A 26,643-nucleotide genomic window follows, 5' to 3' on the forward strand; every position below is an offset into this window, starting at 1 on the left:
CTTCCTTTGAGGATGAACAACAATATGGAAGTGTAAGTCATATAAATTCTTTCCTCCCCTCCTTACTTTTTGGTAATGGCGTTTTGTTGCAGCAATCGAAACCCTAACTAAGACAAAGTTCTAAAAAACAAAATAAATAAATCCAGTTGCAATTTTATTAATATTTTATTAAATTTAAAGATCACTTATGAAAGACAGTTTACCTCTTTACAGTATAAAAGTTTGTTCAAAATAATGTCTCTCTATGACTGACATTTTCTGTTTCCCTTTAATAGGTATCTAAAATATTTCCTTAATAATTTATTAAATTTTCTTTGTGTGTGAGTGTTTTGCTTGCATTGCATGCTTGTCTGTGAACTATTTGTGTATCTATCCAGTGCCCACAAAAACCCGGGGAGGGCCAGGGATCCCCTGAGACTGGAGTCACAGACAGAAGTTAGTTGCCCTGTGGGTACTGGAAATTGAGCCTGCTCCTCCAGAACAGCAGCACGCTCTCTTAACTGCTGAGCCATCGCTCCAGGCTTAAAACATTTTTAATACAAATTTGTGTTTATTGTTAATGCACAATGTCTTATAACTCCCTGAAATGTTTTAATGCTACTGTGCTTTTGTTTTCTTGTTGAGCTAATTTGTCATTGTGGAGAAATTAGAAATTTTGGATCTGGAAATGTCATGAGATTCTACGATGGTATTATAATTGGTCTGTTAATTCTGTCAGGCCTATTTCTTTTCTACAAAATCTTATATGTCTTACATTCATTTCTAAATTATAGTAGTAACAATGGATATATATATATCCCTATGGTATGTATGTTGGTGTGTAGAGGATGTGCTTGTTCATGTGGTACATGCTTCCCACGCATCCACATAGAGGCCAGACGTTGACGTTGATCTCCTATCTGATATTTGAGACAGGGTTTCGCACTGAATTTGAATCTCATTGATTAGATTAAACTGTCTGGTTATCAAGCTCCAGGGACCTGCAGGTCTTTGTTTTCCAGGCTGGGGTTACAGGTGTATGCAGCATGTCCAGATTTTTGATGATTGCTAGGAATGCAAACTCAGGTCTTCTTGCTCACATGGTAAACACTACACCCACTGAGTCATCTCCCTAACCCTCCTCCCCTCATTTTTCTTAATCTTACAGAAGCAACTATTGATTGCTACAAAGTTTAAATTCTTCAATAGGTTATGGTTCTGGTGTTATAATTTTTAGGAAATATGTTAACTTTTCCCCAGTTTTTAAAGTGTAAGTAGGTTTTGTACATAAACACTTCCTGACTGTAATAAGAAAATCCCACTCTCTGGTCTATTTTATATGAAATCATATGCTTGCTGGTAATGAAAACGCAGGTAACATGATGACCATCTTTTGTTAGACTAATTCATCTCCTCTGAATTGTCTTTAATGAGTTGCAGCTCTTAAGGCACAGACATGTTATTCTTGCAAGCCAACTCACCAAGCACAATGTATTTCATGTGGCACAAGTGTATTTTATGCTAACAAAAGATATACTAGTTGAACAAATGAAAGAAACAGTCAGTTCTAGTGGCAAAGAGCATGACAGATCCCAGAGACTTCCCCTGGATTGAATAGCAGCCTAAGACCCATGAAAACTGATTGGAAATTGTGTCTAATTTTACAAATCCTTAGGTCCACAGGGAAATTATTGTTAGTCCACAATCCATAAAATGATTTTTATTGAGGAATGTAGACATTATTAATTTAGCCTCCATACAGTTCTCCTGGGGGCAAAATGCTTTCTGTAATGATGAGAATTTTACAAGATAATGATGTGATATTCCTCACCTATTAATTTGTCAATTAAGACGATTCATTGAGGAGTGGAAGAGATTCAGTACCTGCCCTCGGGATTTAATCTTTGAGATCATTGGCAGGAGAAATAATAATTAAAAAACTACAAAAATAAGAACTTAACTGAAAGTTTTTGGAGATTGTATAGTAGGGAAAGCTTACCTACCTGGGGGCAAGTAAGAGAGTCGAATGTAGACACACTGTCCAGGAGGAAGGCTTCAAGCAAGTAAGCTCAACAAAAACTCAAGTTTTTTTAACTGCAGTACAACACACACACACACACACACACACACACACACACACACACACACACCCCATACGAAATTAAAGAACTTATTTAGATCTAAAGAAAGCAGAGAACCTAGTTGATATCATACTTAACTCCCATGGTGCCTCAGTGCTGGAGACACTCAGGAATAAGACAGCAATCATTGTAGAATTTGTTTCTTAATTATCCTGAACTACATTTAGCCATTGACTTAGCTCTGAGCCTATGCATTGAAGTAATGGATATGTTCTCTATTGAATCTTAGAATTAGTAGGATTTCACTCAAAGAAGGAATAGTATTCTAATCTAATCCAACTAGCACTTCATGAACTTCTCTTGGGCAAAACATGCATTGTAGCTCTTATCCAGTTAATTGAATGACAGCCTTTTCAGAGAGTGGAGTCACTGTTTTGGCTAAAGAAGAACATCCAGCATTAACTGTGTATCTCCCAGATTTATCTGACTGATATATCTACTTCTGTGTTTGCTATGCAGTGTGTGCACATCATAAACAAGAGATCAGTCATCTTTTAAGAGATGATGGGGAAGGGAAACAACAGGGAACTTTTTATAGAGGTAGCACAAGTAGATCAAACAAAAAAATCATCTTATTTAGGTCTCCAAGCTATAAACAGGCTACTTAGATATCTTATATATGAGGGAGGGCACTAAAAACATACCTTACTCCCCTCATGATCTGATAGAATCCTCCCTGCCCAACAAACACCTTGACTACAGGAGACTATAGAAAGGGACACTAGAGATCATCTAAGAAGGCATGCTCTTCAGCCAAGGGTTCATGGAATTCATGCTTGTGTTCTGAAAAAACTTAGTAAGCCATTCCAGGGGATTTTCTACTTTTTAACTCATAGAGTCCCTAGTCACCTGACCGCTACATCCAAAAACTTGGGGGATCATTTCAGGATCATTTCTTCTTTCCCTTACTACCTTATTGCCTTCATATTTGTTTTTTTTTATAATGAATAGCCTTGATTTTATGTTCAATCTAAATAAATAAAACTTGAAATCCATGTCAAGTTTCTCTTCTTCCCAGGTGTAGACATTAATTTTTCACATAGAATATTTTCACCGCTTACCATGCTGGTCGTTTGACCTCTGGGTTTGGGTAAGTCTCTCACCAAGACAGTGCTTGCATGCCCTACCTGGATGGTAAATCACCCCTGATTTCTGTCCAGTTGTGTTCCACATCTTAGCTTAAGTTAAAAGTCCTGTGTAACTCTGTCTTCACCATCCTCGCCTTCTTTAGACCTCTCTTGACTCCAATTTCAACGGTGAACTATGTTCTTTGTCAGAGCATACTATTTGGTGGCTGTCATTTCTTTGTTGTTGTAGTAGGTGACGCCTGTAGCATAGCTTCCTACCTATTCATCCTTCAAGGACAGTCCCAGGTAGTCTCTCTGGAGGAAGGACTTGCCTGACTCCTCCAAGATGGGCTGGCTGGGAGCATGGATTCCTCGGGCATGTCTCAGCTGGTTGCTTCTGAAACTGCATTGAAAATACACACGGCTCTCACCAGTGAGGTGGGAAATGTGTCCAAGCCATGACTTGGCTGTCCTGCATCCCTAGCCTTGCACTGCATCCAGCTGGAGTGCATATTGGGTGAATAAGACCGAGAGATATGTATGCTAAAGATGTTCAACAGAAGTAAATCAAAGAGTCAACATTGGCGACATATAATAAACATTTAAGAATCTTTTTATAAATACAGATGACATAATTCACTCCAGCCCATTCAAGTCAGCAGCATGGAGTGGGAGGGGTTATCTGAGTGCTCAGAGACTCTCAACTTCTTCAAGTGATATATGTAGCTGAGGCTAGGAACCAATGGTGCTGTGATCAATGGGCAAGGGTTTGCTTGTACGTCAGAGATAGATGAACCATTGATGCTTATGGCACTTCTGTTCATGACAGTCGATATGATTACTGCTAAATGATGATCATTCCTTCTCAAACTGTCACCCCATTATGAAGGTTCCTTCATTTTATATGCATATAACTACCAGCCAGGCACTACATTGTTTATGGCCCCTTAGCTTTAATGATCATAAAACAGCACCATCCAAACAAGCACACATACTGTGAGAACCCTAGCAAGTGGAGGGAAGAGACGGTGTTGGATTTCCATGAATATATACTGTGTTCAGAAAGGAAAGGAAGTCTCTTCTGCAAGTGTTTGCTGGTTCTCTTGAAAAGTGACTTTTGTAATTTTCAGTGCATTCCTGTCTCTTCATCTATGCTCACCACAGCAATGAACACGGAAATATGTATGCACGCATGTGTGCGTGTGTATATGTGCATATGTGGGTGTGCATGTGTGCTTCGGATGTTTACATAATTTCATATAAGTCCTACATGGAATAGGAAAGGTCAGTTTGGAATCACTATTATCACAATTGCTAGTGTTTGTGAATGAGGGGACTGAAGTTTTCTCCTTTAGAGTACTCTTTAAAGCCAGGTGCAGGCACCCATATCTATAAGCAGGAGAATCATGTTTCTACATGGAGACCCCCTTCAAATGATGAAAGCAAAAAACAAACAGTGAAGAGTCGGGAGGGAGCCTTTGTCAATGATTGACCCAACCAAACTTCAGGGGAAGAGGGCCCTGAAGCCTTGAGACTTCAAAACTAATATTCAAACTCTCAATCTGTTTGTTTAAAAAAGTTTAATGAGCTATAAAATAAATAACACTTAAATATTAAATAAATTATTTACAACATGAAAAAATACTTCATCTCCACACAGCTGTGTATGTACAGAAATAAGACTCTCATGAAGAGCGACAATTGAAAGGCTGAAGCCATCAGCAGGCTCCACTTCCTTCATCAAAAAGAGGACCGATCAGTGCTTGTGACTTGGCAGTGCGTGACTCTTACCCTGTGAGGAAAGAAACAGATCAAAGATAAGTTCCAGTCCAACGCGGCTTTAAGACAATTTCTACGAATCAGAATTTCCGTCAGTGTCGTTTTTCTGAGATGTCCTAGGAGACATGCTGGATGTTCTCATAGAAAACTGCCTCTTTGGTTTGATTTCATTTTTCATTTCTTCTTAAAGTATATGACTACGTGGAAGCTGTAAGTGCTCACGCCATTTAGAAGCTTGCTTAATAAAAGAGGCAACTGGAGTCAAGAAAAACAGTTTTCCTAACCGAATATACACTGTTAGACATAATTAAAAACTAAGATAAAGTGTCTCAGTATTTATGATAGACAGTTAATTTAGGATAATTGGTACCAGGGCTATAATAACAGTAGCTACCAGTTAATAGGCAGCCACCACATGCCAACACAGCACATGGATGTCCTGGTCCACACTTCTATATGCACCGAGTTGTAGTTTAAGCACATAAGTGAAAGATTTCCCAAAGCTGCAGTGAGTACTGAGTATAACGTTGGCATGGACAGTTAGCCATTTCGTGAGTTATGATCATCTAGAATATTTATTAAAACTAGAATTTATGGCCAGGCGGTGATGGCTCACACACTAAATCCCAGCACTCAGAAGGCAGAGGTAGGCGGATCTCTGTGAGTTTGAGGCCAGCCTGGTCTACAAAAACTAGTTCCAGGACAGCTAGGGTTGTTACACAGAGAAACCCTGTCTCAAAAACAAAACAAAACAAAAAAACAAAAATCAAACAAAAAAAGCCAAAAAGCAAACAAACCAAAAAACCAAATATAAAAACCTTATCATTCAGTGGACTTAAGGAGTAGATAGGAATATCGTATTTAACAATCATCTTGAGTAACAACTCCACCAAAGGCAGAAAAAGTGGGTTGGGGCAGAGCATTATCTCTCCTAAGTGTCTGAGAATCTGAGTTCTCCTCTGACATCTTCATTAACTCCTTACTAAACGTACTTAGCTTTCCATGTTTAAAAATCAAATTCTAGATTTTTATCAAACCTCCCTCAAATGTGTGGCCTTCCCTTTTCTTAAAGGAACCTTCAAATTCTTGTCTCCAGAAGGATCTCCTTTCACCAAATAAGCTCCTCTTGGCCCTCCCCATGTGAGCCCACCCTGTCATTATTCCCTTATCTCACCCAACGATCAGCCGGCTGAGGCCAATTCTATGTTCCTAAAACGACCCATTAACCTCTCAGTATTGCCAATCTTTCTTCGTAATTGCTCTCCTGATTTCATAAGTTCTTCCCAACTCGGAAGGTCATTTTGGGTGCAGGGCATTTTCTAGCAGTCCCTTCCTTACGTTTCTGTCTTACATTCCTCAATGCTCTGATCCGTCACAGCTCCTCTCCAGCTAGTAAGCATTATATTCTTTGAGAACAGGACTGGAGTTCCCCGCATCTACATCCCTTTGAGCAATGATTAAACACTTGGTCTTCACAAGGCTGAAGTCAGTCTTCCTCAAAGCCTAACAGTCCTCTGAACAGCTGTTCCCATGAACTCCTGATTAGGAACAGAGTCCTCCTCTGCCTTGAGATAAGTGCTGCGATCATCTAACGGGCAGATGAACTCTAATGGCCAAACCTGGACTGTCTTCAGCTAGGCTATGATGTGCACATTTCCCGTTTCCTGTCGAAGCTTCTTCCGCTCTTCGGCTTCTCCTTCATATTCCTTGAAGTATCGTTTTCGAAGCCTTCGGAGAAGACAGAACCCCACTGTTAGCAAGTCCTACCAACCTGTACAATGGGGATTTTCACAATGGGGACTTCCTTCCTGTGACCTTTACAGACAATCACTATATTTTGGTTAGTTGCACTAAACCAAAACCTAAACACAACTCAATATCTGGTCAATATTTTTTTCAGGGGGACATTCACGCTTTCACTATAGAAACACATGTCTAGACCGCCCAAGTGTAAGTGTGTATTCACAACGAAAACGTTCACACAGTAGAACATAGTCTTTTGTGGTTACTCCCGAAGGATTAAGCATTGGGAGGTGATGGTGTACAATAGAAGGACCCCATGAACATAAATTAATATATAGGAATGAATTTAAGCTTCTATTAAGTGAGTTTAAATTGCTAGAATTTTTGAATGTTTACAAAACAATGTGTGTTTTATTTCCAAATTTAAATGTTTCCTTCTAATTTTATTTATTACTGCATTCCATTTTTTAAAACCCATAGCTTAAAATTGGAGGGGGGGATGTTGTCCACTACTTTTAGTGGTTCCCTGGTTATCCCACCAGACATTGCCTTTAAATCCAAAAGAACTTTGTTATGCTTAAGGAAAAATATTCCTATCAATTATGGGGAAAAATTGCTCAGTAGACGTGGCTTAAGATTAGTGCTGATTGTGTCAAATATAATAAAAATTTGAGAGAAAAGAGAAAAAAAATCACTTCTTAACAGCAATAGAATGGAGTCAGGCTGGTGGTACAGGCCCACCGTCCCAGCTACTCCAGAAACCACGACAGGAAGGTCACAAATTCAAGGAGAGCTTGGGAAACACGGATCTTATGGCAAAGAAGTAGAAGCTGCTCAGTGTCTGAGTACTTGGCCCACGTGTGAGGTCCTGAGCTCTAGCCCTGTCACAGCCACAAAGAAAACAGAGAGCCAACAGAGAACAAATGTCATTCTCCATCTGGCCAGAGGGTTAGCGAGCGCTGAAGGATGAGCAAGTGCAAGCGGAGCCGTTGGGAGACATCTTTAGCTGACATTTTGTTTCCTATTTCTCCATGACAAATAATAGTGATTTGCAGGGGTTCCTTTCATTCCTAAATGCATTTGCATACCTGGCTTGAGGCACTAGAAGACATTCCAGGTGTGCAAAACAAATCTAAACTGCACATCAAACTCCATGTGCTTCATAAAATAGCTTTTACCTGTCATTGAATCACTATCTGATCTGAATTGGAGATAATAATAAACAATGGCAGGAGATAAGTCCCATATCCTGAAGAACAGCAGTGATGGATTGTGTACACAATTCAGTTGTTAAGAGTAATTTACCAAGACCTAAAATTAGAATAATGAACCCACTGCTTTTCCCAAGCCCTAGCAGCAGTGAGTCATTCTAGAGCCTCGCAGGCCCTCCTCCAGCTTCCCCTATCCAGTGACTTCTGTCTGGGAGACAATACCAAGCTGATGTACCCATCAGAACAGTCTAGTGGGGGCATTCTTTGCTCCTGAAGCGAGGCGTGTTGCCCAGGGAAGATGCTGTGGGAGGACCACAGTAACAAAGTTTGCCCTTGCTGCCTACACCATGGCATCAGGAGGAAATGTTTCGCTTTGTTTCTTAATGCATTCCCACACTATAATACCCAATAAGGACAGAAACAGGTCTAAGCTATAAACCAATCAGTGCCATGCCAAGAAATTACAAGCTCAGAGCTTAGCTTTGTGCTGTGAGAAAGGACCGACCTTTCCCTGACTGCTGCTCTGAAGCCCTTCAGGACTGTGTTTTTAATGCTGGAGAAGTGTGTTTGGGCTATGAGCCCAATGTGGCCCTAATGACTTATGTGACCCTAATTAGTTTCTGAGAAGCTTTAAGCTTAAGTTTAAAGTCGTCACAGACAATACTAGCACTTTCTGAGATTAAGAAATAACCATCACCAAAAGTATAATAAGTAATAAAAATATCAATTTTTAAGCTAAAAAAAATTCTAGCTCTGGAAAAAAATGGTTTTATATGTCATTTCAATGGTAGTCAAAGTAATGCAAAGTTTAATTATATTCTGCTCAAGGGTCACATGCTATAAAATAACTCATGTAGAATATGACAGTAGAGCCTGGCAGAACTGCTGATAAGAGGTAACTCTTAAGTGGTACTGTACTTACTGGATGGTGACAGCGACGCCAATAGCTATGAAGATTACGACAGAGACAAAGATGGTTATGGTCAGTAGTGCGATCTTGGATAGGTCGCTGTCATTCCCGCTGTGAGTCTTCATGTATTTCTCTCCACACCGCTCACCAAAGTAGTCTTGATGACAGCTGTGGCATCACATTTCATAAATACAGTTATTGAAGAGGTTCTGCAGGTTCCGGGTCTACTACTTCATGAGAGTCACCTAATTTAACCTCGGAAGGCCACACCTTCATCTATACCGCAAAATCACGAAACACGAAATGCATTCTAGCTAAGGATTTTTAAGCGTAAGTATGATCAGCGTGAGTGTGATGGGCCAAGAAGACACAGTGAGTCATTCGTTGCGCTTCCTTTGACCCATTGACGGCATGGCTTCAATGCCTGTTTTTGCTGCTAATACATTCCACTTTCAGTGTTAGGGGCTAGTGAGGGGTTGGGGATGAAGGACAACATGAAAGCCTCTGCCCTACTTTTTATAGCCTGCAAATTAAGATTTTTTTTCCTATTTTTAAGTGCTTACATTTTAGTTGGGTGTACAGACATGCTGTTTGCCCAAGAAGCCTACCTACTTCCCACCTAATCTTTTAATGAAGTTTCTGCTCTTTGGTTTACACACAGGAAAATCAATAGTTTTCTCTGGGGTTGTCAGGCCTGGTGGGGGAGAGGGAATTTCATGTGGTTCTGAACCTACTTGCAGGTCACAGTCTTTATGTTCTCCGTGTATCTGCATTCGCCATGGATGCAGAAATTCTTGAACTCAGCATCACACGGATTCTTTTTCTTCTTTTTGTTTCTTCTACCCTTTCCACTTTTGCCTCCCTTTTTCTTTCTTTTGGGCTTGTCTGAAGTCTTGTCCTCTTCTGTCTTATTTTTCTTGGGCTTAATTACCTGTTCAACTGGAGGAAAAGAAAGTTTGGCACGTTAAGGTCAGACTTACTGTAAACATTCTCTTTTCATCTTGGGAATCATTCGAAACACCTGAGACTCAGAAATCACAGCACCGAGAACAACTTTTGCCTCGTTATTTAACACAGCGCTCACATGCTAAACCTGCAGAGAATATCGATGTCAGATAGTACTTGCTAATCTCTGTCCCAAGCAACTTTTATTTTACCCAAGCATGTACATAGTTAGGTGCACTGTGCTTCTCGTAATATAGAGGTAAATCGTTCAGTGAAGCCAAGTCATGTATGCCCGAGGATAAGCAGCTGCAAAGCTCAGAGCGGACATGTTTAAGACTTGACATCTGTTTGTTTGTGTGCTTTTTTGTTTACATTGTACCAAACAACATCTCTTGGACAAGGACAATGCCACTGACTGAAATGTAGACAAATCTGCCGATTTTCCGATTTTCCTACCCCACCCATGTCTTAGGCTCACTGTCTTAAGCTGGAAGTTAGTGGGCACTACTCGAGGGTGGTATTGAACTGGAAAATGAGTATTATTGAAAACAATAGCAATAAATACCTTCTGGGGGAGGTCTTTGTTGTGTTCTATCTGTTTAAAATAGAACTGAAATATCTATGCCTGATGCTTCAGAATGTCACCTCAACTTATCAGATCTGGAGTCCCTAGGACTATGAAAGGTGTAGCTAGTTACGTGCTCAAGACAGGGAAGGGAAGGTTTGAGTTGTTTATTGTTGTACATTTTGCTGTGCTGATTCTTCGACAGGTGTGTACGATCACTTATTTAGCAAAAGGAGCCCACCAAGAAGAGAAAGCGCAGCTAGCCCAAAGGCGATGCAAGCACTCAAAATCACACAGAACACAACAGAAATGTTAGCGGAAGGTTAACAGGGGTGTCACAGACAGGGTTTCTGTCTGAAGGAAACGCTAGTAAGAATTTTTTGCAGCAGTCTGCTTTCAGTACGTTAACAAATGGTAATTGAGCGCAATGTTTAGTAGGTGGCCATGCAGTGTTTACACAAAACCTTCCTTCTGATTATTAAAAGCGCAAGTTAGAAAAGCCCTCGAGGAGAACTGGTTCAAATGAATATCACTCCCCTTCATCAGGGAGATTAGAATCCAAGCCGAATGATAGTCATTGTGTTGAATGGCAGCACCAACAGCACACCCATAGGCATTTAAGTAAACAGCCTTCCAAATGAATTTCACCTGCAGTCTCAACTTCACGCACTGGGCTGCAGTTCTAAGCCCTGGCCACTTGCTGCACTAGTAATTGATTCGGCCTCCAGAAGTGTTAATAACTAAACATGTCTTCAAGAGGTCAGCTCCTGGACACCTGATGGTCTACTCTAAACTCCTTTCCCATTACATATATCAAAAAAAAAAAAAAAGCAAAAACAACAACAAACAAAACATTTAGAAGCAAGGCACTGAAGCCAAATGGTCAATGAGGTTTATTCCTCCTGTCACTTGCCCCAGTCCCTGTGTTAGGGAACCCACTCACTCCTCCTCAGCTCTAGGAGACTCCAGAGGAGGAGGGGGAGGAGGAGAGGCTTCAAGGAAAGTTTCAGAAACCCTTAAAGAACTCTGAAATCACCTTATTCTGCCTCTGATGTAGACACTCCTAAATCTGAACTATCAATGGTCTCTTCTTCCCTCAAAATGCAAAGTAAAATGGGGGTACTGAATTTTTTATCTCTCTCTCATTTCAAAAAAAGTTGTTTTTTTTTTTTAAGATCTGTATGATAAGAGCAAAAGAGAAAAAAAGGGGGTCATTAGTTTGGAAAAAATAAAAGCCACACATACTTGTGTTTCTTTAACATTTCTAGAGGTCAATCGTTATTTATTCTGTTCCCTTATTTGTGTTAAAATACTTGCTATTTGAGGACAGGTAGAGTGGGGGAGGGGACATAAATGTTGAGCTATAAGGCCCAGAGGCATGGTTAATGACTCCTTCTGCTCCCAGAATGAAGGGTGTATGGCACATTTGGAAAGAACTTGTTCCCTGGAATCAAGCAGACTGAGGTTCTGTTCTGACTCAACTGTGAGCTCTCTGGGCCATGTAACCTTTCTGGACTTCAGTTACTGTGTAAAATGAGAATACTAACTTCTTACCAGAATTGCAAAGATTAGCCTTGGACCTATAGGATGCAGCCTACAATAGCTCTTTAAAGGACATGCAATAACCACACCTACAAGGCCAGTGGAAAGCTGAAAAGTCGTGTTCCTTCTGAAATCCCATCACTAAGATTCAAGCACATCTCTAGGCGACGTTTTCCCGGTCTCCTCCACTCACCTCTGACTGAATCATCTATCACGTAGCCAGGTATTTGTGGCTCATTGTCATATTCCTCTGAGTAGTCATAGTCCCCCGTGGAGAGTTCACTGCCAGAGGGCATCTCACTTACGGCAGAAACCGCAAGTCCACTGGTATTGTGGTCCCCGGAAGATGGTTCACTTTTCCCAAAGGTGGTGTCATTGAGGTTCAACCCAGCTGCATAAAGGCCTGCAGGGAGGGAATAAGTAGAGATGAGTTTAGCTGCCTTTGTCTCCCTAAGTGAGCAGGGCTGGGGAAGCTGTCTTCTTGTATCAAAGCAGCTACCGCAAGCAAGCGAAGGGTGCTGTTTGCCAAGAAGCAAACTCAGCTGATCCGCTCCAATTACAGAGTTCCTTTTATCTGGGTTTTCTTTTCCACAGACAACCTACATTAATTTCCACAACTTACATATCCTGCCAAGTCAATCCAGGAGAATCACGTTAACAGGCAATGTCTAATAGCCTCTCACTGAAGGTCCGACCAGCTTGCATGCCTTTGTGCCTGTGCGCTCCTGCCTCTTTTTAAACCCGCGCGGGATGTAGAGATACATTTGAACACCTGTTTACTCCTGTTGAATCTGGACATAAAATCTAAAAGGTGGTGCCTTTTAGCAAGGACTTTTACTGTCTTTGTCCACTACTATTATCACAGAGAAAAGGTTGGACACCTGGCAACGTTGGGGAGCCCTTGCTTTTTCTTTCTCTTCTCTTTTAACTTTTTATTTATTTATTTATTTATTTATTTATTTTAAATCTCAAAACGGCACTGACAGCAGTGCTTTTAACCTCTCTCTAGGGCACTTTGAGACACTTTAGAAAGGTAAAAATAAAATTACTAGACACAAGAGATAGAGACAGAAGGCAAAGAGCCCTGCTCAAATTCTCCTGGATTAACTACTCTGGTGGAAATTACTTCACCTGTCTGGACTCGGTTTCCTCCGTTGTCAAAGGCAAGGCTGACCTAAAAATGACCTCTTAGGTCTCCATCAGCTGGATTTTAGTGTAGATCTTCTCCAGCAGCCTGGTCCTTGGGAAATGCTAGAGACTCCTGTCTGCTTCTCTCACCCTCCTAGCAGGAGCTACTTCAACAGAGCAAGCTACTGGAGTTTCTGCTCCCCGGGCGAACAAATTTCTTGGCGTCATTTAAGGGGCAGCCCAGGCGGCTGCTGGAGGGGGCGGCTGCTCACCTGAGCCTAAGATCAGCAGCAGCGACAGCACCGGGAGCGCCCGTGGCAGCAGCGGAGTTCTCATTGGTCCCGCGAGCCGGCGGCGACCGGGTCTCTGCAGCGACTCGACGGCGGCACCGGGCGGCAGAAGCAGCGGGACCGCGGAACAGCGAGAGAGTGCCGGTGCGGGGATGCCCAGCCCGCCGGGCTCCGGGCGGCGGGAGCGGCCAGCGCCTCGGGCTTGGCTTGGGATGTCGGGGCGGTGGCCACAGGTCAGGAGGGAGCCGTGTGAGCAGACCGAGGGTGCGGTAAGCACCTGCTGCTTTATAGGCCCGCGGGAATCCCCGCCCCATGTCGTAGGCAGACCAAGGGTGGAGGTGGCAGGTTACTACCCCAAACCCAGACAGACAGCAGCCGGGAGGAAGTGGGGATTGAGCCCTGTCAACGCGGAAAGAAACTTTCCCACTCGTGTTCTAAGCTGGAGTGATGCCGGGGAGCTGACAGCCCAAAGTCCCAGTGTCACCGAGTCTGAAAACTCTCTGCATATATGTTGATGTTAGCAGGATAACAGGCCGGAGATTGAGTAACAAAGTCCCACGTTAAGGACGTGGAGCTTTAAGAGCAGCTGTGACGTAGCAAAGTTAGCCTTTGAGGAGGATAAAGGAAGTTAAGGGACAGCACCCCCATAGGAATTGGAGTGTGGTGGGCTTGTGTGGCAGCCTAGGGCCCTTTCCATCTGGACTCTTAAAATTTAGACTCCAAAATGACCCAGCTGTCAATCAGACGCTCTCCCCAGGGCCTTTGAAAGCAGTCCTGCCTGACCTTTTACAAACAATATCAGGCACTTAAGAGTTTAACTGGACACGGCCAGACCCTGGCCCTTAGGAGATTCGAATAGAAGGTTGTGGGGAGAAGTCAAGCTGGGCTAATGTGATGAAACCAAAACCCCAGCAAAATTACCTCTACAGTCTCGCTATTACCTAGCTGGGGTCCGCGGTTTTACAGGCCCATACAAGGCAGATGGAGAAGGCAGAGAGAATAAACGGACGCCAGGCAAACCCACACGCCATGAAGATTTGATTCAGTTTACTTTTTGTCTGAAACCTGCCCCTTGCTGCTCTGATCGAGACTTCTGATGGGCGCAAGAAAGTTTCACAGGAGAGAAAAGTGAACACGCACGCTCACTTAGGAGGGCGGGGCCTCTGCTGTCCAAATTCAAAGGATCCAGTGAGGCCCCATTTCTAGCCTAAGAGGGCACTCTAATGATGACAGGTGTGTGTGCCCAGTCCCCAAGCTAGAGGATCTTAACTTCCCGGCTACCAAAATACAGAGCAAACTTGAGGCATCCTTGGACTAGCGGAAAAGACTGACTCAAAAGAGAAAGAAAATGAAAACCCAGAAAGCACCCATGGGGAAACCAGGAGGTTATTTAACTAGGTAAGAAGAGAAGGGAGAGATCGATCGTTGTTTCATTGATTAACTTCCATGTTCTAGCTGTCCAGACTGGATTTTCCTTGATTTAATGAAAATAAGATGTCTTCTCTAAATGGTTTCCCAGACCTGGAGATACACATGGCTCTCCCTGATTGTGCCGCAAACAACAGCCTTTTCAGGAATGTTGGTCTTCGTGAGTCTTCCTAATTCTGAGAAACTTTTCTCTCTCTCTCTCTCTCTCTCTCTCTCTCTCTCTCTCTCTCTCTCTCTCTTTCCAGCATTATCACAGGGAGTGAGTTAAACATTGACATGGGCTTTATGGGACAAGATACACAAAAATCCTGAACTGCGTGAAGATGTATTTTGTGTAAACTCCCTTTTACTTTGGGGGGAGGGTGCCAAAAGTGAGATTTGGCGAGGGGCTCCTTTTTTTGTTAGGCACCCAATGGTGTGGGCTCAGCAATTCTATTAAAGCAGATAGGAAGGATTGGTTCTTAGGGCCCTGGGAAAGGAGGCTGCAGGTTACTTTGGCCTGTGGGTATCTCAGACAGACAGTTCTGTGGGGGGATGGGCCAGGCCTTGGGAGCCCTTCTGAGCAGGAAGTTTGGATGGAAAGATGTGACTTAGGGTGGGCAAAGGTAAGGATGAGGGCAAAGATGATCCCGCCCATCGAGGTGGCACAGGAGCCTGCTCTAACTCAGAACGATTCAGTCTTGCCTGCAGAGTTCAGGCAGTCTGCTTATACAGCCACACACATCCCTAGTCTCATAGGTTTCATTTTCTCTTCTTGCTGTTCCACTCATTTTCTTAAACTTCTTTTAATTTTCAATTAGCCAGTAAATACCGCTTTTATTTACCATGTATAACAATGACTTGAATTTGCTTACAAGGCAACTAGATGAAGTAGTTCAACACGTTTGCTTCCTATTTTCCTAACTTTTCTTTTTCTTAAATAATTTATTGCTACTTTATTTTAGGTTAATGGGTGTTTTGTCTGAATGTATATTGTGCTCAGCGCCCAGTGCCCAGAGGCTGAGAACTAGCAGTGAATCCCCTGGAACTGGGGATACAGACAGCTGTGCGCTGCCCTGTGGGTGCTGGGAATTGAACCTGGGTCCTCTGCAAAAGCAGTCAGTGCTCCAACCACTGAACCGTCTCTGCAGCTCCTTACTTATTCGTAAGATCTATACAGGTTTGGGATACCTATCATTAAAACCAATTTGCTTTCTTTTTGAACTCAAAGTTGGCTGTTAACCTAGAAATTCCTTGGTCATTTTCTGGCTAGAAATTGGGAAGGGATCATTCACGTTTCTGCCACATAACCTAGTCATGGGGCGGAATAGTTCTTAGAATAAATCTAGGTTTTCACATATAAACGCTACTACATGTTAAGTTAGATAGTATAGTAAAACCCAAATCCCTCCTCCAAAAACAGGAACAAAACACCTGGTTTTTGTTAAATAGACACATGGTAGAAGATACACAAGCCCAAAGTGCTGTGAACATTTATTACAGGGCATCCTTGATGTTATGATGGTGACTTCAGCAGCACACTGAAGACCAGAGCTACCCACAGGGCATGCAAAGTAAGCATTTTCAGAATTTTCAGTCTGTGAACTTTGCCCTATTTCCCATGAAGACATTTGGGGGCAGTTTATGATACATCAGATAGCAACCCGTGGCTGATGCCAGCATCACAGAGCAGCACCCATTGATGTGTCATGCATTCTGGAACATGTGAGTGAGTAGGAAACCAGTCCTATGTAAATGCAAGACTCTATATTCTGCGAGGAAGACTGGGAACGTGAGGACTAATATCGACAAATTCAAGTGAAATAGCACTCTCCTATGTCCTGATACACTGAAGTTTCTGTGAAGTTATGTGAGGCTAAGGGCACTCCTGCGGACAGATGCTCCTAACCGACTTAGTGCCTGTTATTTGAATCCCATTACAAATGGATAGAAAAAGAAATTCACTTTGATTCTGCTAAAAGATGCCCCATAAAACCAAAAGTATCATCTGCCTGTCAATAAAGTTGACGTTGCGTTTGTACAGATAGGGCTGAGTATTATTCTTATGAGTCAACACATGAGCCAACCACAATTCTCTGTTGTAAATACCATTTCATACATTGTAATACACTCCATTTTGCTCCATTAGATATTCTATAATTTTCCACTTTTTACCTTGAAATTTATCCAGGTCTAAGAATGTTTCATTTCTAGTTCCTTAAAACTTAACCTGACTTTTGTAGTTGAGCATCTAAACATGGAAGAATGGGAAGAGCGAAGCCGGCAATTTGACAAAGTAGATACAACAAGAGCAACAACAACAAAAAAAATGTGATCTACAAATACTTATCAGGTCCAGATTTTGGCAATTAGACAAAAGCCAGCATTCCTCAGGAATCTGTGAGGTCAGTCTTCTCTACCAAAGAAGTCATTTCCTTTATCCCTGGCAGAAGGGATCAATGGCTCTCTGTGCTGGCTATTAGCATACCAAAGTGCCTGCTGGCCTCTGGCTTCCCTCAGTATGGCAAATACCTGTTATACATTTCAAAGTCCATGCTGGCATCCAGGCTTCTCTCTGCTCTTCTCACCCCACCCCTACAGCTCAGAGGCTTCCCTCCCCCCAGCTTCTTAGACTTTTTATAATCCTGCTATATTTCAGCTCTGAGCTTTCGTCTTCCTCTCTTAGTAATCTCTCTTGCCCTCTCTTTGTCTCCTTTTCCTGCAATCTCTTTGTCTTTCTCCCTTTCTCCCCACCTCTCCACCAGGCCTGGTTCATTCCTCTGACCCTGTGCAGCCTACTACTTTCTGCTCTGGACACTTCAAGATGCTTCTGCCTCTACTCTCCCTTTGTATCTACAATAAAAACCTTCCCCTCAACCATATATTGGAGAGGCCATGTTGTCAGTTTATACCATGCCCACATTTACATAAAAATGTAAAATGAATTTGATATGCAGTTTGCTTACTCAAATATATTTTGGGAATGTAGCAGTCATCTGGACACAGAGGCTAGAACTTCAAGTAATTCACACTGTCCTTGACTTTAAGGAGATTTTGTTAATGGGGGTTAGTTAAACTCCAGAGAAACAATATGTTAAAAGAAACTGAGGTAATGAGACATGCCGTATGTGATGTAGAAGAATTAGAACGGGGCAATGATCCTCCCACACTGTGAGTGTGGATGCTCAGAGGCGCGGAGACAATATGAGTGTGAGCAAGAAGCACGAAGGCCACGGAGCAGTGTGCATCTTGAATTGGACTTTAAAATAGCAGAGGGTTTGAGGACACTGCACTTAGACTTTTATTTCATTAATCATTTCTGTTCATTCTTTCAAAGCATCGCTAGACAAAAGCTATCTTTAGCCCTTAATCAAAGAGTGAGCTAGCTGCTGAATTCACTGAGAACTCTTCAAAATGGACTCTCCCCTCTCCCCTCTCGATTTAGTAGATTTGGATACGGTCCAAGTCTGTGCACGTTTCTTTTTGGTAGACCTTGTACAAAACTTGGGACTGAAGTCAGGTTCTATCAGTCACTTACCATGTATGAGTTTAACCTTCAACACCAGATGTGGGGAGAATAGAAGGGAAGAAGGAAACGGCTGATGTGCATGTGTGTGTGTGTGTGTGGGGGGGGGGTGTGCATCAAGGTTTCCACACAGAGAGAGGACCAGCTAAAGAGCTCAAGAAAAATAAAACAAACAACAAACAAAATGTTTATCATAGTTATTTCTTAAAAGTTAAAAACAGCATGCATATGTACTATGAAACAATGTTTATAAGTATTCATATGCATGGTGTGTGTGTATAATATACACACATGGAGGAAATCAGAAAGGACGCATACAAATGTTCACAGTGCTTCTCTCTCAGTACTTGACTTTTCTGTAGTACATTTCCATGTTCCTTGTTTTCTTACATTTCTCTTTATATTTTATATTTCCATTTACCGCACAATTCAATATTGTGTCGTGTTCGATCTTTCATAATTCCCACAAGCCTCCTGTTGGCTTTTTTCTAAGATACTGAGAAGAGAAACAACCATTGGGAGATCTGTGGTCGTTTCCTTAATGACCTGCACCTGCTACTCCCCTTCCTGCCTCCCCACTCCCCTTCAACCCTCTCCCAAGGTCCCCATGTTCCTAATTTACTCAGGAGATCTTGTCTTTTTCTACTTTTCATGTAGATTAGATCCATGTATGTCTCTCTTAGGGTCCTCATTGTTGCCTAGGTTCTCAGGGATTGTGATTTGTGGGCTGGTTTTCTTTGCTTCATGTTTAAAAACTACTTATGAGTTGAGTACATGTGATAATTGTCTTTCTGTGTCTGGGTTACCTCACTCAAAATGATGTTTTCTAGCTCTGTCCATTTGTCTGCAAAATTCAAGATATATTTTTTTCTGCTGTGTAGTACTCCATTGTGTAAATGTACCACATTTTTCTTATTCATTCTTTGGTCGAGGGGCATTTAGGATGTTTCCAGGTTCTGGCTATGATAAACAAAGCTGCTATGAACGTAGTTGAACACATGTCCTTGTGGCACGATTGAGCATTCTTTGAATATATACCCATCTCAAATAGCTTGCATTGTTGGCATTTCCCCGAGCATATTAGCTTCAGGTACCACACTTCATGCAGAGGCATTCTTTGCCACATTTCCTGTTTGGCTGTGCCATATGCTCCTTTTGTGGTGTCATCATGCCACCATTTCTACAAAATCAGGTCATCTCTGCTGTGAATACAATCTTTTGGTAGTGGATTTGTATTTGTCATAAATTAACACAGTTTACACTTAAGTAAAAGGAAAAGTGAGCTGTTTGTCTTTTAATACCTGTACTAATTACCAAGCCAGTAATTGTGTGCTCAAATAAAATATATATATATACATATATATAATACATATATATATATGCTTTTATCTCTTTCTTATTAATCAAGGCCCAGTATTTTCTCACTTGAAAGGTACTCAGCTAACATTGCATTTTCCAGAATTCCTTGAAGTTGATGGTGACCACTGTGTCTAAATACTGTTAGTTAAATATAAGGAGATGGCAGAATGGTGGGTATAATTTTCTCAAAGGACTGTTGAGGAATACTATTGAAGGTGTGGGACACACTCCTGCTGTTCTTCCTTTCCAGTCATCCCCAGTTGCCTAGCAAGGAGATGCTTGGTTTAGTCTCTAGGGCTCATGTTAGGCTCTGCATCAACCCTTATTCTGTAAGGCATGGGTTAGGCTGGTGCAGAACAGAAAAGAGCTGGAATCCCTGACTTGGAACAGGTACTCCAGCTACATGTACGAACATATTTAACCTTTACACTTCATTTACATAAGAGAAAATCTTTTATCTTATGAATGCCATTGTTATTTTAGATTTATAATTAGCAACACAGAGGGCAATTGCAGACAATCTAGTAGCCAGTAGTCTATGTTAGATCCTGAGATACTCCCCAGCTACACCAATGTCCTTAGCCAGTAGTCTATGTTAGATCCTGAGATACTCCCCAGCTACACCAATGCCCTTAGCCAGTAGTCTATGTTAGATGCTGTGATACTCCCCAGCTACACTACTGTTCTGCAGGAAGAGAACAATGGGAACCCAGATGAAAGTAGCATCAAGAAAGAAACATGCTCCATGGAGAAGCACAAGTGTCTCGTGAGGGCAACTAAGAAAAAACATAGAGCATTTGAGCTTGGGCTCGGTGGCCTGATGAGGGTTTAAGGAAATTGTTGGGGGCCCCACTTTGGGGCAAATCTTTCCAGGTTCAGCCTTAACTGGATTCAGACATTCCAGAGTAGGGGGTGAGGATTAGAGATGCCAGGCAGACAGAACAGAGATGCAAAAGAAAAGGAATAGAGATGCAGAAGAGAACCAGGAGAGCAAACCAGGGGATGCTGAATCTACTTTCCATAAGCTTATATACCCCAATTTAAAAGCAAAAAGAAGGCAAAAGACTGCTTTACCATAATACAAAGAACAAACAGAGCAATTGCCTGCCTCAATGCATAAAACATGAAGCAACTATATCCCAAGTTAAGCATTCTGTTGTTTAGGTAGGACGTGCAATACCTACACTTTATATCAAGCAGTCACTCCCTCGGTCAAATGGGGAATGGATCCACTTCTGTGGGCACCCACAGGAAATGGGGCTTTGTTTATCATTGGATACCATGAATAGGTTAGCAAAATTCTCCTACTAAGTCTTACATAGAGGCTAACGCTACAGTAATGAAGAACTATCAGCCACCTGCTAGTCAGCTGAATGGGATGCTTGGCGATGGTTGTGGTTTGGGCAATGATCCTGTCTGTACAGTCATGACTATGATGATCTGGCTTTTGCCTTAATCCTTCATGACTGTAAAGTGGTCTTGTGCAGTGTTAATTGTCAGAGAAAGTGTTTATGGCGGTAGAACATAAAGATTTAGATAGTGGTGCCAGATCACTCTGCAGGTCAGGAGCTGCCTTTTCTCCCTCTGCTCTCACGGTGCTCAGAGCATGGCATGTTCTCAGTGTTCACTGAATGAACTGAAAAGAGAGTACTTAGTAAACCAACTAAGAACACTGAATTGATATCTTTGTTTCATATATACTATTTTCATGAATTTGTATTCATTATGTCGTCTTTATTTCATAGTTGCCACTTGAATGAGTCTAATGTTCTTTTCAAAGCCAAATTTACATGAAAAGATCAGGTAGTGTCAGGGTTTAATGTAATTATCAAAACTATGGAAAAAGATACCTGAAGAACTACTAAGAAAGAGAATTGTCTGTAACATGAGGGCCGGCTTGTTGGGGTTTCTGTCCCGCCCAGTACCCCAACAAGCCAGTAAATCCCAGAAAATCACACACAGGACTCCATAAGATTATAAAGCTGATTGGCCCTTTAGGTCAGGCTACTTATTAGCTCTTATAACTTATGTTACCCCATTATCCTTATCTACGTTAGCCACATGGCTCCGTACCTTTCTCAGCTGGGCAAGTTACATGCTGCCTCTTCGGTGGTCTGCACAGGAGTGGTTGAGGGAGCTTCTGCTTCCAGAATACTCCCAGTCTCTTTGCTCCACCCCTACTTCCTGTCTGGCTTTCCCGCCTATACTGCCTCCCTGGCCAATCAGCATTTTATTAAAATATGATTGACAGAATACAGACAATTCTCCCACACCAATTGTCCTCATCCAATAGGGACGACTTGCAAAAATAGAATCAGGGTGTAATCTATTTGCTCATCACCCTTATTCCCAAGGTCCATTTTAAATGCACTGGAAATACTCAGTAGGTAATATAATCTGTCATTCAAGTCCATTATTTACTATACTATAAAAATAATTCATACTTTACTGTCAATTCTGAAACCAGTAGCTGAAGTTTACATGCACTTTACAGTAAGAGGTTTCTCTGACTGGAAAGAATCCCTTTAAGTAGGAGATGCTATCATACAATTGAGATAACATTTATGAGAGTTCAAGTTCTAAGCATTTAATCGGTTTGCCTCCTGTGATCACCACAAAACCTCATAAGGCTATTTTCAGTACTGTCTCACACAGCAAACCATGTGATGCTTTCTGGAGGTCACATATTTCCACCAGGGAAATAGATTCTAAGCCCAGATTTCTTGCCCCCAAACCTCATGCGTTTGATCTCGATGGTCAATACAGCTAACGTAGCATGAGGCACATAATAGGGGCTCAATGTGTTCTTGAAACGAAAACTAAAGCTTGAAAGCCTGCTGGTAGCATAGAAAGCTTGAACTGACCCTGTGACCAGCAGAGAAGCTCCAAGAGCAAAGCTGCCCCTAGGTCTGTAACACCTATAAAATCCGAAGGGGGGTTTGAAGGCTGAAGTCGGCTGTGTCCACACCCATAAGCAGGGTTATCACCTAGAGAAGCCACACAGCTATTGCGTCATTTTTGAACTGTGGACCCAGCTCACAGACTAATCCCCTTGCCACTTTCTGTTCCAGTTTGCCCTTACTGGTCGACCCAGGTTTGTGAAAGCTAGAAAAATGCTTACAGGACTGTCGAAAGTCATCATTATGACTAAACGTTTCTAAGTTAGATAATTTCCATCCCTTTCTGTGTAAGTTGACTAGGATGCCCTTAAAGTCTGCGTCCCATCCCCCGAGAGCCATGCGGTGTCCTTCACCTCTGTTTGCTAGGTATTTCGTCAGCACCTGCTACACCCAAGTACTGGGGAAGGCATAGGAATAAGTAATAAGACGTTTTACTTGAGGGAATTCTGAATATGAATATTATATTTACATCACTTCATGCTCTACTCCTTCCAACTCTTCCCATACCCACCTTCTCCAACTCCTTTTCAACTTCATGGCCTCTTAATCTTAATCCATGAAGCAGGGGGGTGGGGATCCCGGTGAGACTATCATTCTCTATGTAGCATGAAGGGACCTGCCTGCTTCATGAGTCAAGTCTATAGAATGAGTATAGATACACTCTGCAACAGGTGAAAGGTTTGGGACAAATGCTTTGGTACATGAAAGTCACGCAGAAGGGGTGGCAGTGTGAACAGTCTGCCACAGAGGCAGTGGCCACTGGCAACGTAATGACAGATGTGTCTAAAGTCAAGAATGCTGTTCACTGGGAATTTCCACCTGTAAGAGAGGATGAGAAGTGATGAGGGACGCTATAAGATAATCCCATACTGACTCACAGATCTCAGTTCTCTGCACAAACGGGTTGCCAGCTGTATGAAAAGCCAGCTGACTCCTGGCAGGTTGGGTACAACCATCCACTACAGAGACTAAGTAGGTAGTTCCCCTCATTCACATCACGGTGTTGAACGTTTCTCTTTTTTACTGAACAGTTGATAAAAGTGATGAGATCTTTTGGTACGGCATTAGATGTTTCTGACATTTCTTTTCTGGTAGACCCTTCGTGACTCAATTCCATCCAACACTTGTGCAGAACAGCTGACAATGAATGTCTAGAGAACTTAACCAAAGCCATCATCATAACCCTTGTTCTGCAGGGGATGGTAACCCAGGGCTTTGTGTTGTTGTCCTGCACATCCTCCACAAAAATATTCCTTTAAGAGACACAATTAGTTCACAAAGGGTATAGGAGCATGATGTCTCTGTAAAATTCTTCAGAATTTCAAGTTAGACAAGACACATGATAACTACCAAGGTGACTGAGAATTTTCACAGTACCATAGGTATATAAAGGTTAAATGTCTCCGAAAGCAACAAGATTGGTCATCGCAAATCCCAGTGCTAGGGCTTGGTCATCTCTTCAGTTGTTGGTCATGGAAAAACCTAGAGGCTTCCAACCCAATAAAGGTTATTGCTGTTGGCTAGATTCCAAAAGTGAAAGGTAAACTCTTATTGCTAAAAATAGCCTATGCTTTGGTTGCAGGACTTGGAGATATAGGTTATGACTGAGCAGAAAGTGTCTTCTTCCTACAGGGTATCTGCAATAATATCAGACACTACTAAGGTTTTCAGGGAAAATTATGGCTCCAAATTCTACTCGGGTATGGGTTCTGAGTTCTGTTTTCTTTATAGTGGGAGTGTCATAAAGCACACGACAGTGGGCAGTCGATAGAATCAGTTTCGTCACTAGACTTAAGGACCACTGCACATGGAGAAAGCAGTTTCTGGTAATTGGAATTTAAACAAAAGCCTGTGGTCAGAAAAATGATAGGGCATAGTGGAAAAGTCATTTGTTTTGCTTTGCTAAATAAATATTATGTACTGACTAAGCAGTTTCCCCGATATCTGTGTTTATTACTGTGGGTTATTACTGCTGTGAGTGTCTCATTGGAGATTTTCCTGTTTGATTTTCTGTCTTCTCTTGTGTTCTGTAACAGTGAAAATTCCACTGAGATGTACCAGCAGCCGTGTTCCGGAAACAGAAATAAACAAAGAGATGTGAATGCTTGTTTCTCCAGTAGAGTTTTTAAAAAATCTTATTTCTTTCTCTCTCAAGATATGGAAACATTGATTAAGAGGGGGCAGAAAGAATGTAAGAGCAGAAGAAAGGGGTGGAGTGTTGTGTAGCAATTTCCTCTGAGTTAAAACCTTCCATTCTGCAGGGCATCTCTTTAGTTGCACCGTGTTGTAAAGGGAGATAAAACATTCCAATTTCCAGGGAAGTTCCTTAAGACTCAGGATCTTCTAAATGGAAGCTCTTAAATCAATAGGCAACAACGTCAAAGCTTCAGGAAGTTCTGGAAACTGACCAGATGCTTTAGGTCCCTTCTTTCCCAAGCTTAAATAAGTAGTAAGATCTGCCAAAAGGTATTTTTGAACCATCCAAGCTGCCTAGAAGAGACGGATACAGACAAACTTCTCAGAGAAGGATCAGACCGCCTGGGTTGCCTGTAAAAGACACCTGTCCACCTAGGGAGGTGCTTGCAAGTTGTTCTGTGAGAGCCGCAGGATTCCAGCTTTTGAGAGTTGTTATCCATGCTGGAGTGGGCTCTAGTGATACAGCTGTATTTGGGCCATTCTGATACTGTACCTTCACAAAGACTCAAATGTTCAAAGTACATATTGGAAGAAAAACCAAAATGCTTATAAATAAGGAGAAGAGAACTATAATAAATGTAGAGCCAGATGAAATAAAGCAAAGTTCATAAGCATGAACTTCCTTAAATTCCTTTGAACATCTGAAGCTCCCGCAGCCTCCAGCTCTGGTGGAACAGAGAGCGAGGAAACCTACCAAGAGGAACAGGGGTAAAGACTGACAAACACGAGTAAACCATATCAGATGTATTTTTGAACGTTGTAACAAAAACCATTATTTGTACACTTCATATATTCCCTCCAAAAATGAAAGAGTAAACCCTTGTGTGTTCAGTCTTGAGTTTCAGCCCAAGTGATGCTGACCTGTGAGGACATCACTTGAGGCAGATTCGCTTCAGGTGTAGCAATTCTTGCCCTTGAACGATTGTCATTTCCACCCCATCTATTGAGAGTATTGTTTTCTCCTACATGTTTCTTAATTAGTCTTCATCACAGAGCTTTAACTGCCTTCAAAAGGAGGAACTATGTGGGATTCAAACAAAGAGCCAGGCTGGGATTTCTATAAACATGCCCTGTGTTGTGCCTGGGCCATGGCCATGCTGGGTATTGTTTACTCTCTCTGCTGTCACTAGAGCCAGTGACTGGGAAGTGAGCTGCCTGCTATTCTTAGGTTATTACAGCCAGCTCCTGATGGATTGAAGACTTATGACACATTACGTGGTTTTCTTATCACAGAGTAACCTAGGAAATGGTTTCACACCAGAGCCTTCAGCCCTTTCAAACCCGAATTTTTATCATGGTATCAAAGCATGAATATGGGGAACCAGAAAAATTCATTGAGACTGTAGGTGGGTTGTTTGATGAGGTTAAAAGATTTGCACATTCTTTGTGGATAGGATTCTGCAACTTTTATGGTATATTTTAACTGTTGAAGATTTTGATGCTATTATTAAATGAGAAAGTTTAAACACTTATTTCATTTCTGTAGATAACTGTCTGAAAGTTTGTATTAAAGTTAAGAACATACCTATTTACGAGCAAACATTCTACTATTCTGTATTTACCAAAGATCGTATCAGGGCCATGCCTCGTTGTCTTCCCCACAAGGACCCTGAACTGAAAGAATCTCATATATAGATTAAAATTCAAAATAAGAAAACAAATTGTACAGATCTATGATGGAATAGTATTTAGAAAGAAGAACTATATATCCAGTTACAAGTGGAATCTCACATGAAACGGAAACAGTCAGGAAAATTACAAACACAATATATTCTAAATATATAAAGTTGAAGAACAGGCAAAGTGAATAGACAGTAGAAAAATTCACAAAGTGCCTCTGATGGCCATAACAGGGTGAGTAGGTGAGGGGACTGATTGGAGGCGTCTGGGAACCTGAGGCGACACAAACTTTCACATCTGTTTTGGAACAGTGATAACATGGGTGTACTGACTAT

General features: G+C 41.8%; 1 protein-coding gene across 1 annotated transcript; it reads right to left on the bottom strand.

The window, feature by feature from the left end:
• Positions 1-4,752: 4,752 nt before the first annotated feature.
• Positions 4,753-13,546, bottom strand: Areg (amphiregulin). Its single transcript, XM_085691654.2, has 6 exons — positions 13,283-13,546; positions 12,076-12,285; positions 9,565-9,769; positions 8,843-8,998; positions 6,586-6,694; positions 4,753-4,979 (listed from the first exon to the last, which is right to left on the bottom strand). Exons 1-5 carry the CDS (start codon positions 13,344-13,346, stop codon positions 6,601-6,603), a joined length of 729 nt encoding a protein of 242 aa, XP_085547780.2. The 5' UTR covers positions 13,347-13,546; the 3' UTR covers positions 4,753-4,979; positions 6,586-6,600.
• Between the last annotated feature and the right edge of the window lie 13,097 nt (positions 13,547-26,643).

Source organism: Myodes glareolus, chromosome 8 (assembly GCF_982192425.1).
Source record: "Myodes glareolus chromosome 8, mMyoGla1.1, whole genome shotgun sequence".
NCBI lineage: Eukaryota > Metazoa > Chordata > Mammalia > Rodentia > Cricetidae > Myodes > Myodes glareolus.

What these genes read in the sequence shown, in the direction of transcription:
- Areg (XM_085691654.2), bottom strand. Translation starts at nt 13,346, where the DNA reads ATGAGAACTCCGCTGCTGCCACGGGCGCTCCCGGTGCTGTCGCTGCTG. An exon ending in GCTGCTGATCTTAGGCTCAG is followed by an intron (nt 12,286 to 13,282) that starts GTGAGCAGCCGC and finishes CCCTCCCTGCAG; the next exon opens with GCCTTTATGCAGCTGGGTTG. An exon ending in GATAGATGATTCAGTCAGAG is followed by an intron (nt 9,770 to 12,075) that starts GTGAGTGGAGGA and finishes CTTTTCCTCCAG; the next exon opens with TTGAACAGGTAATTAAGCCC.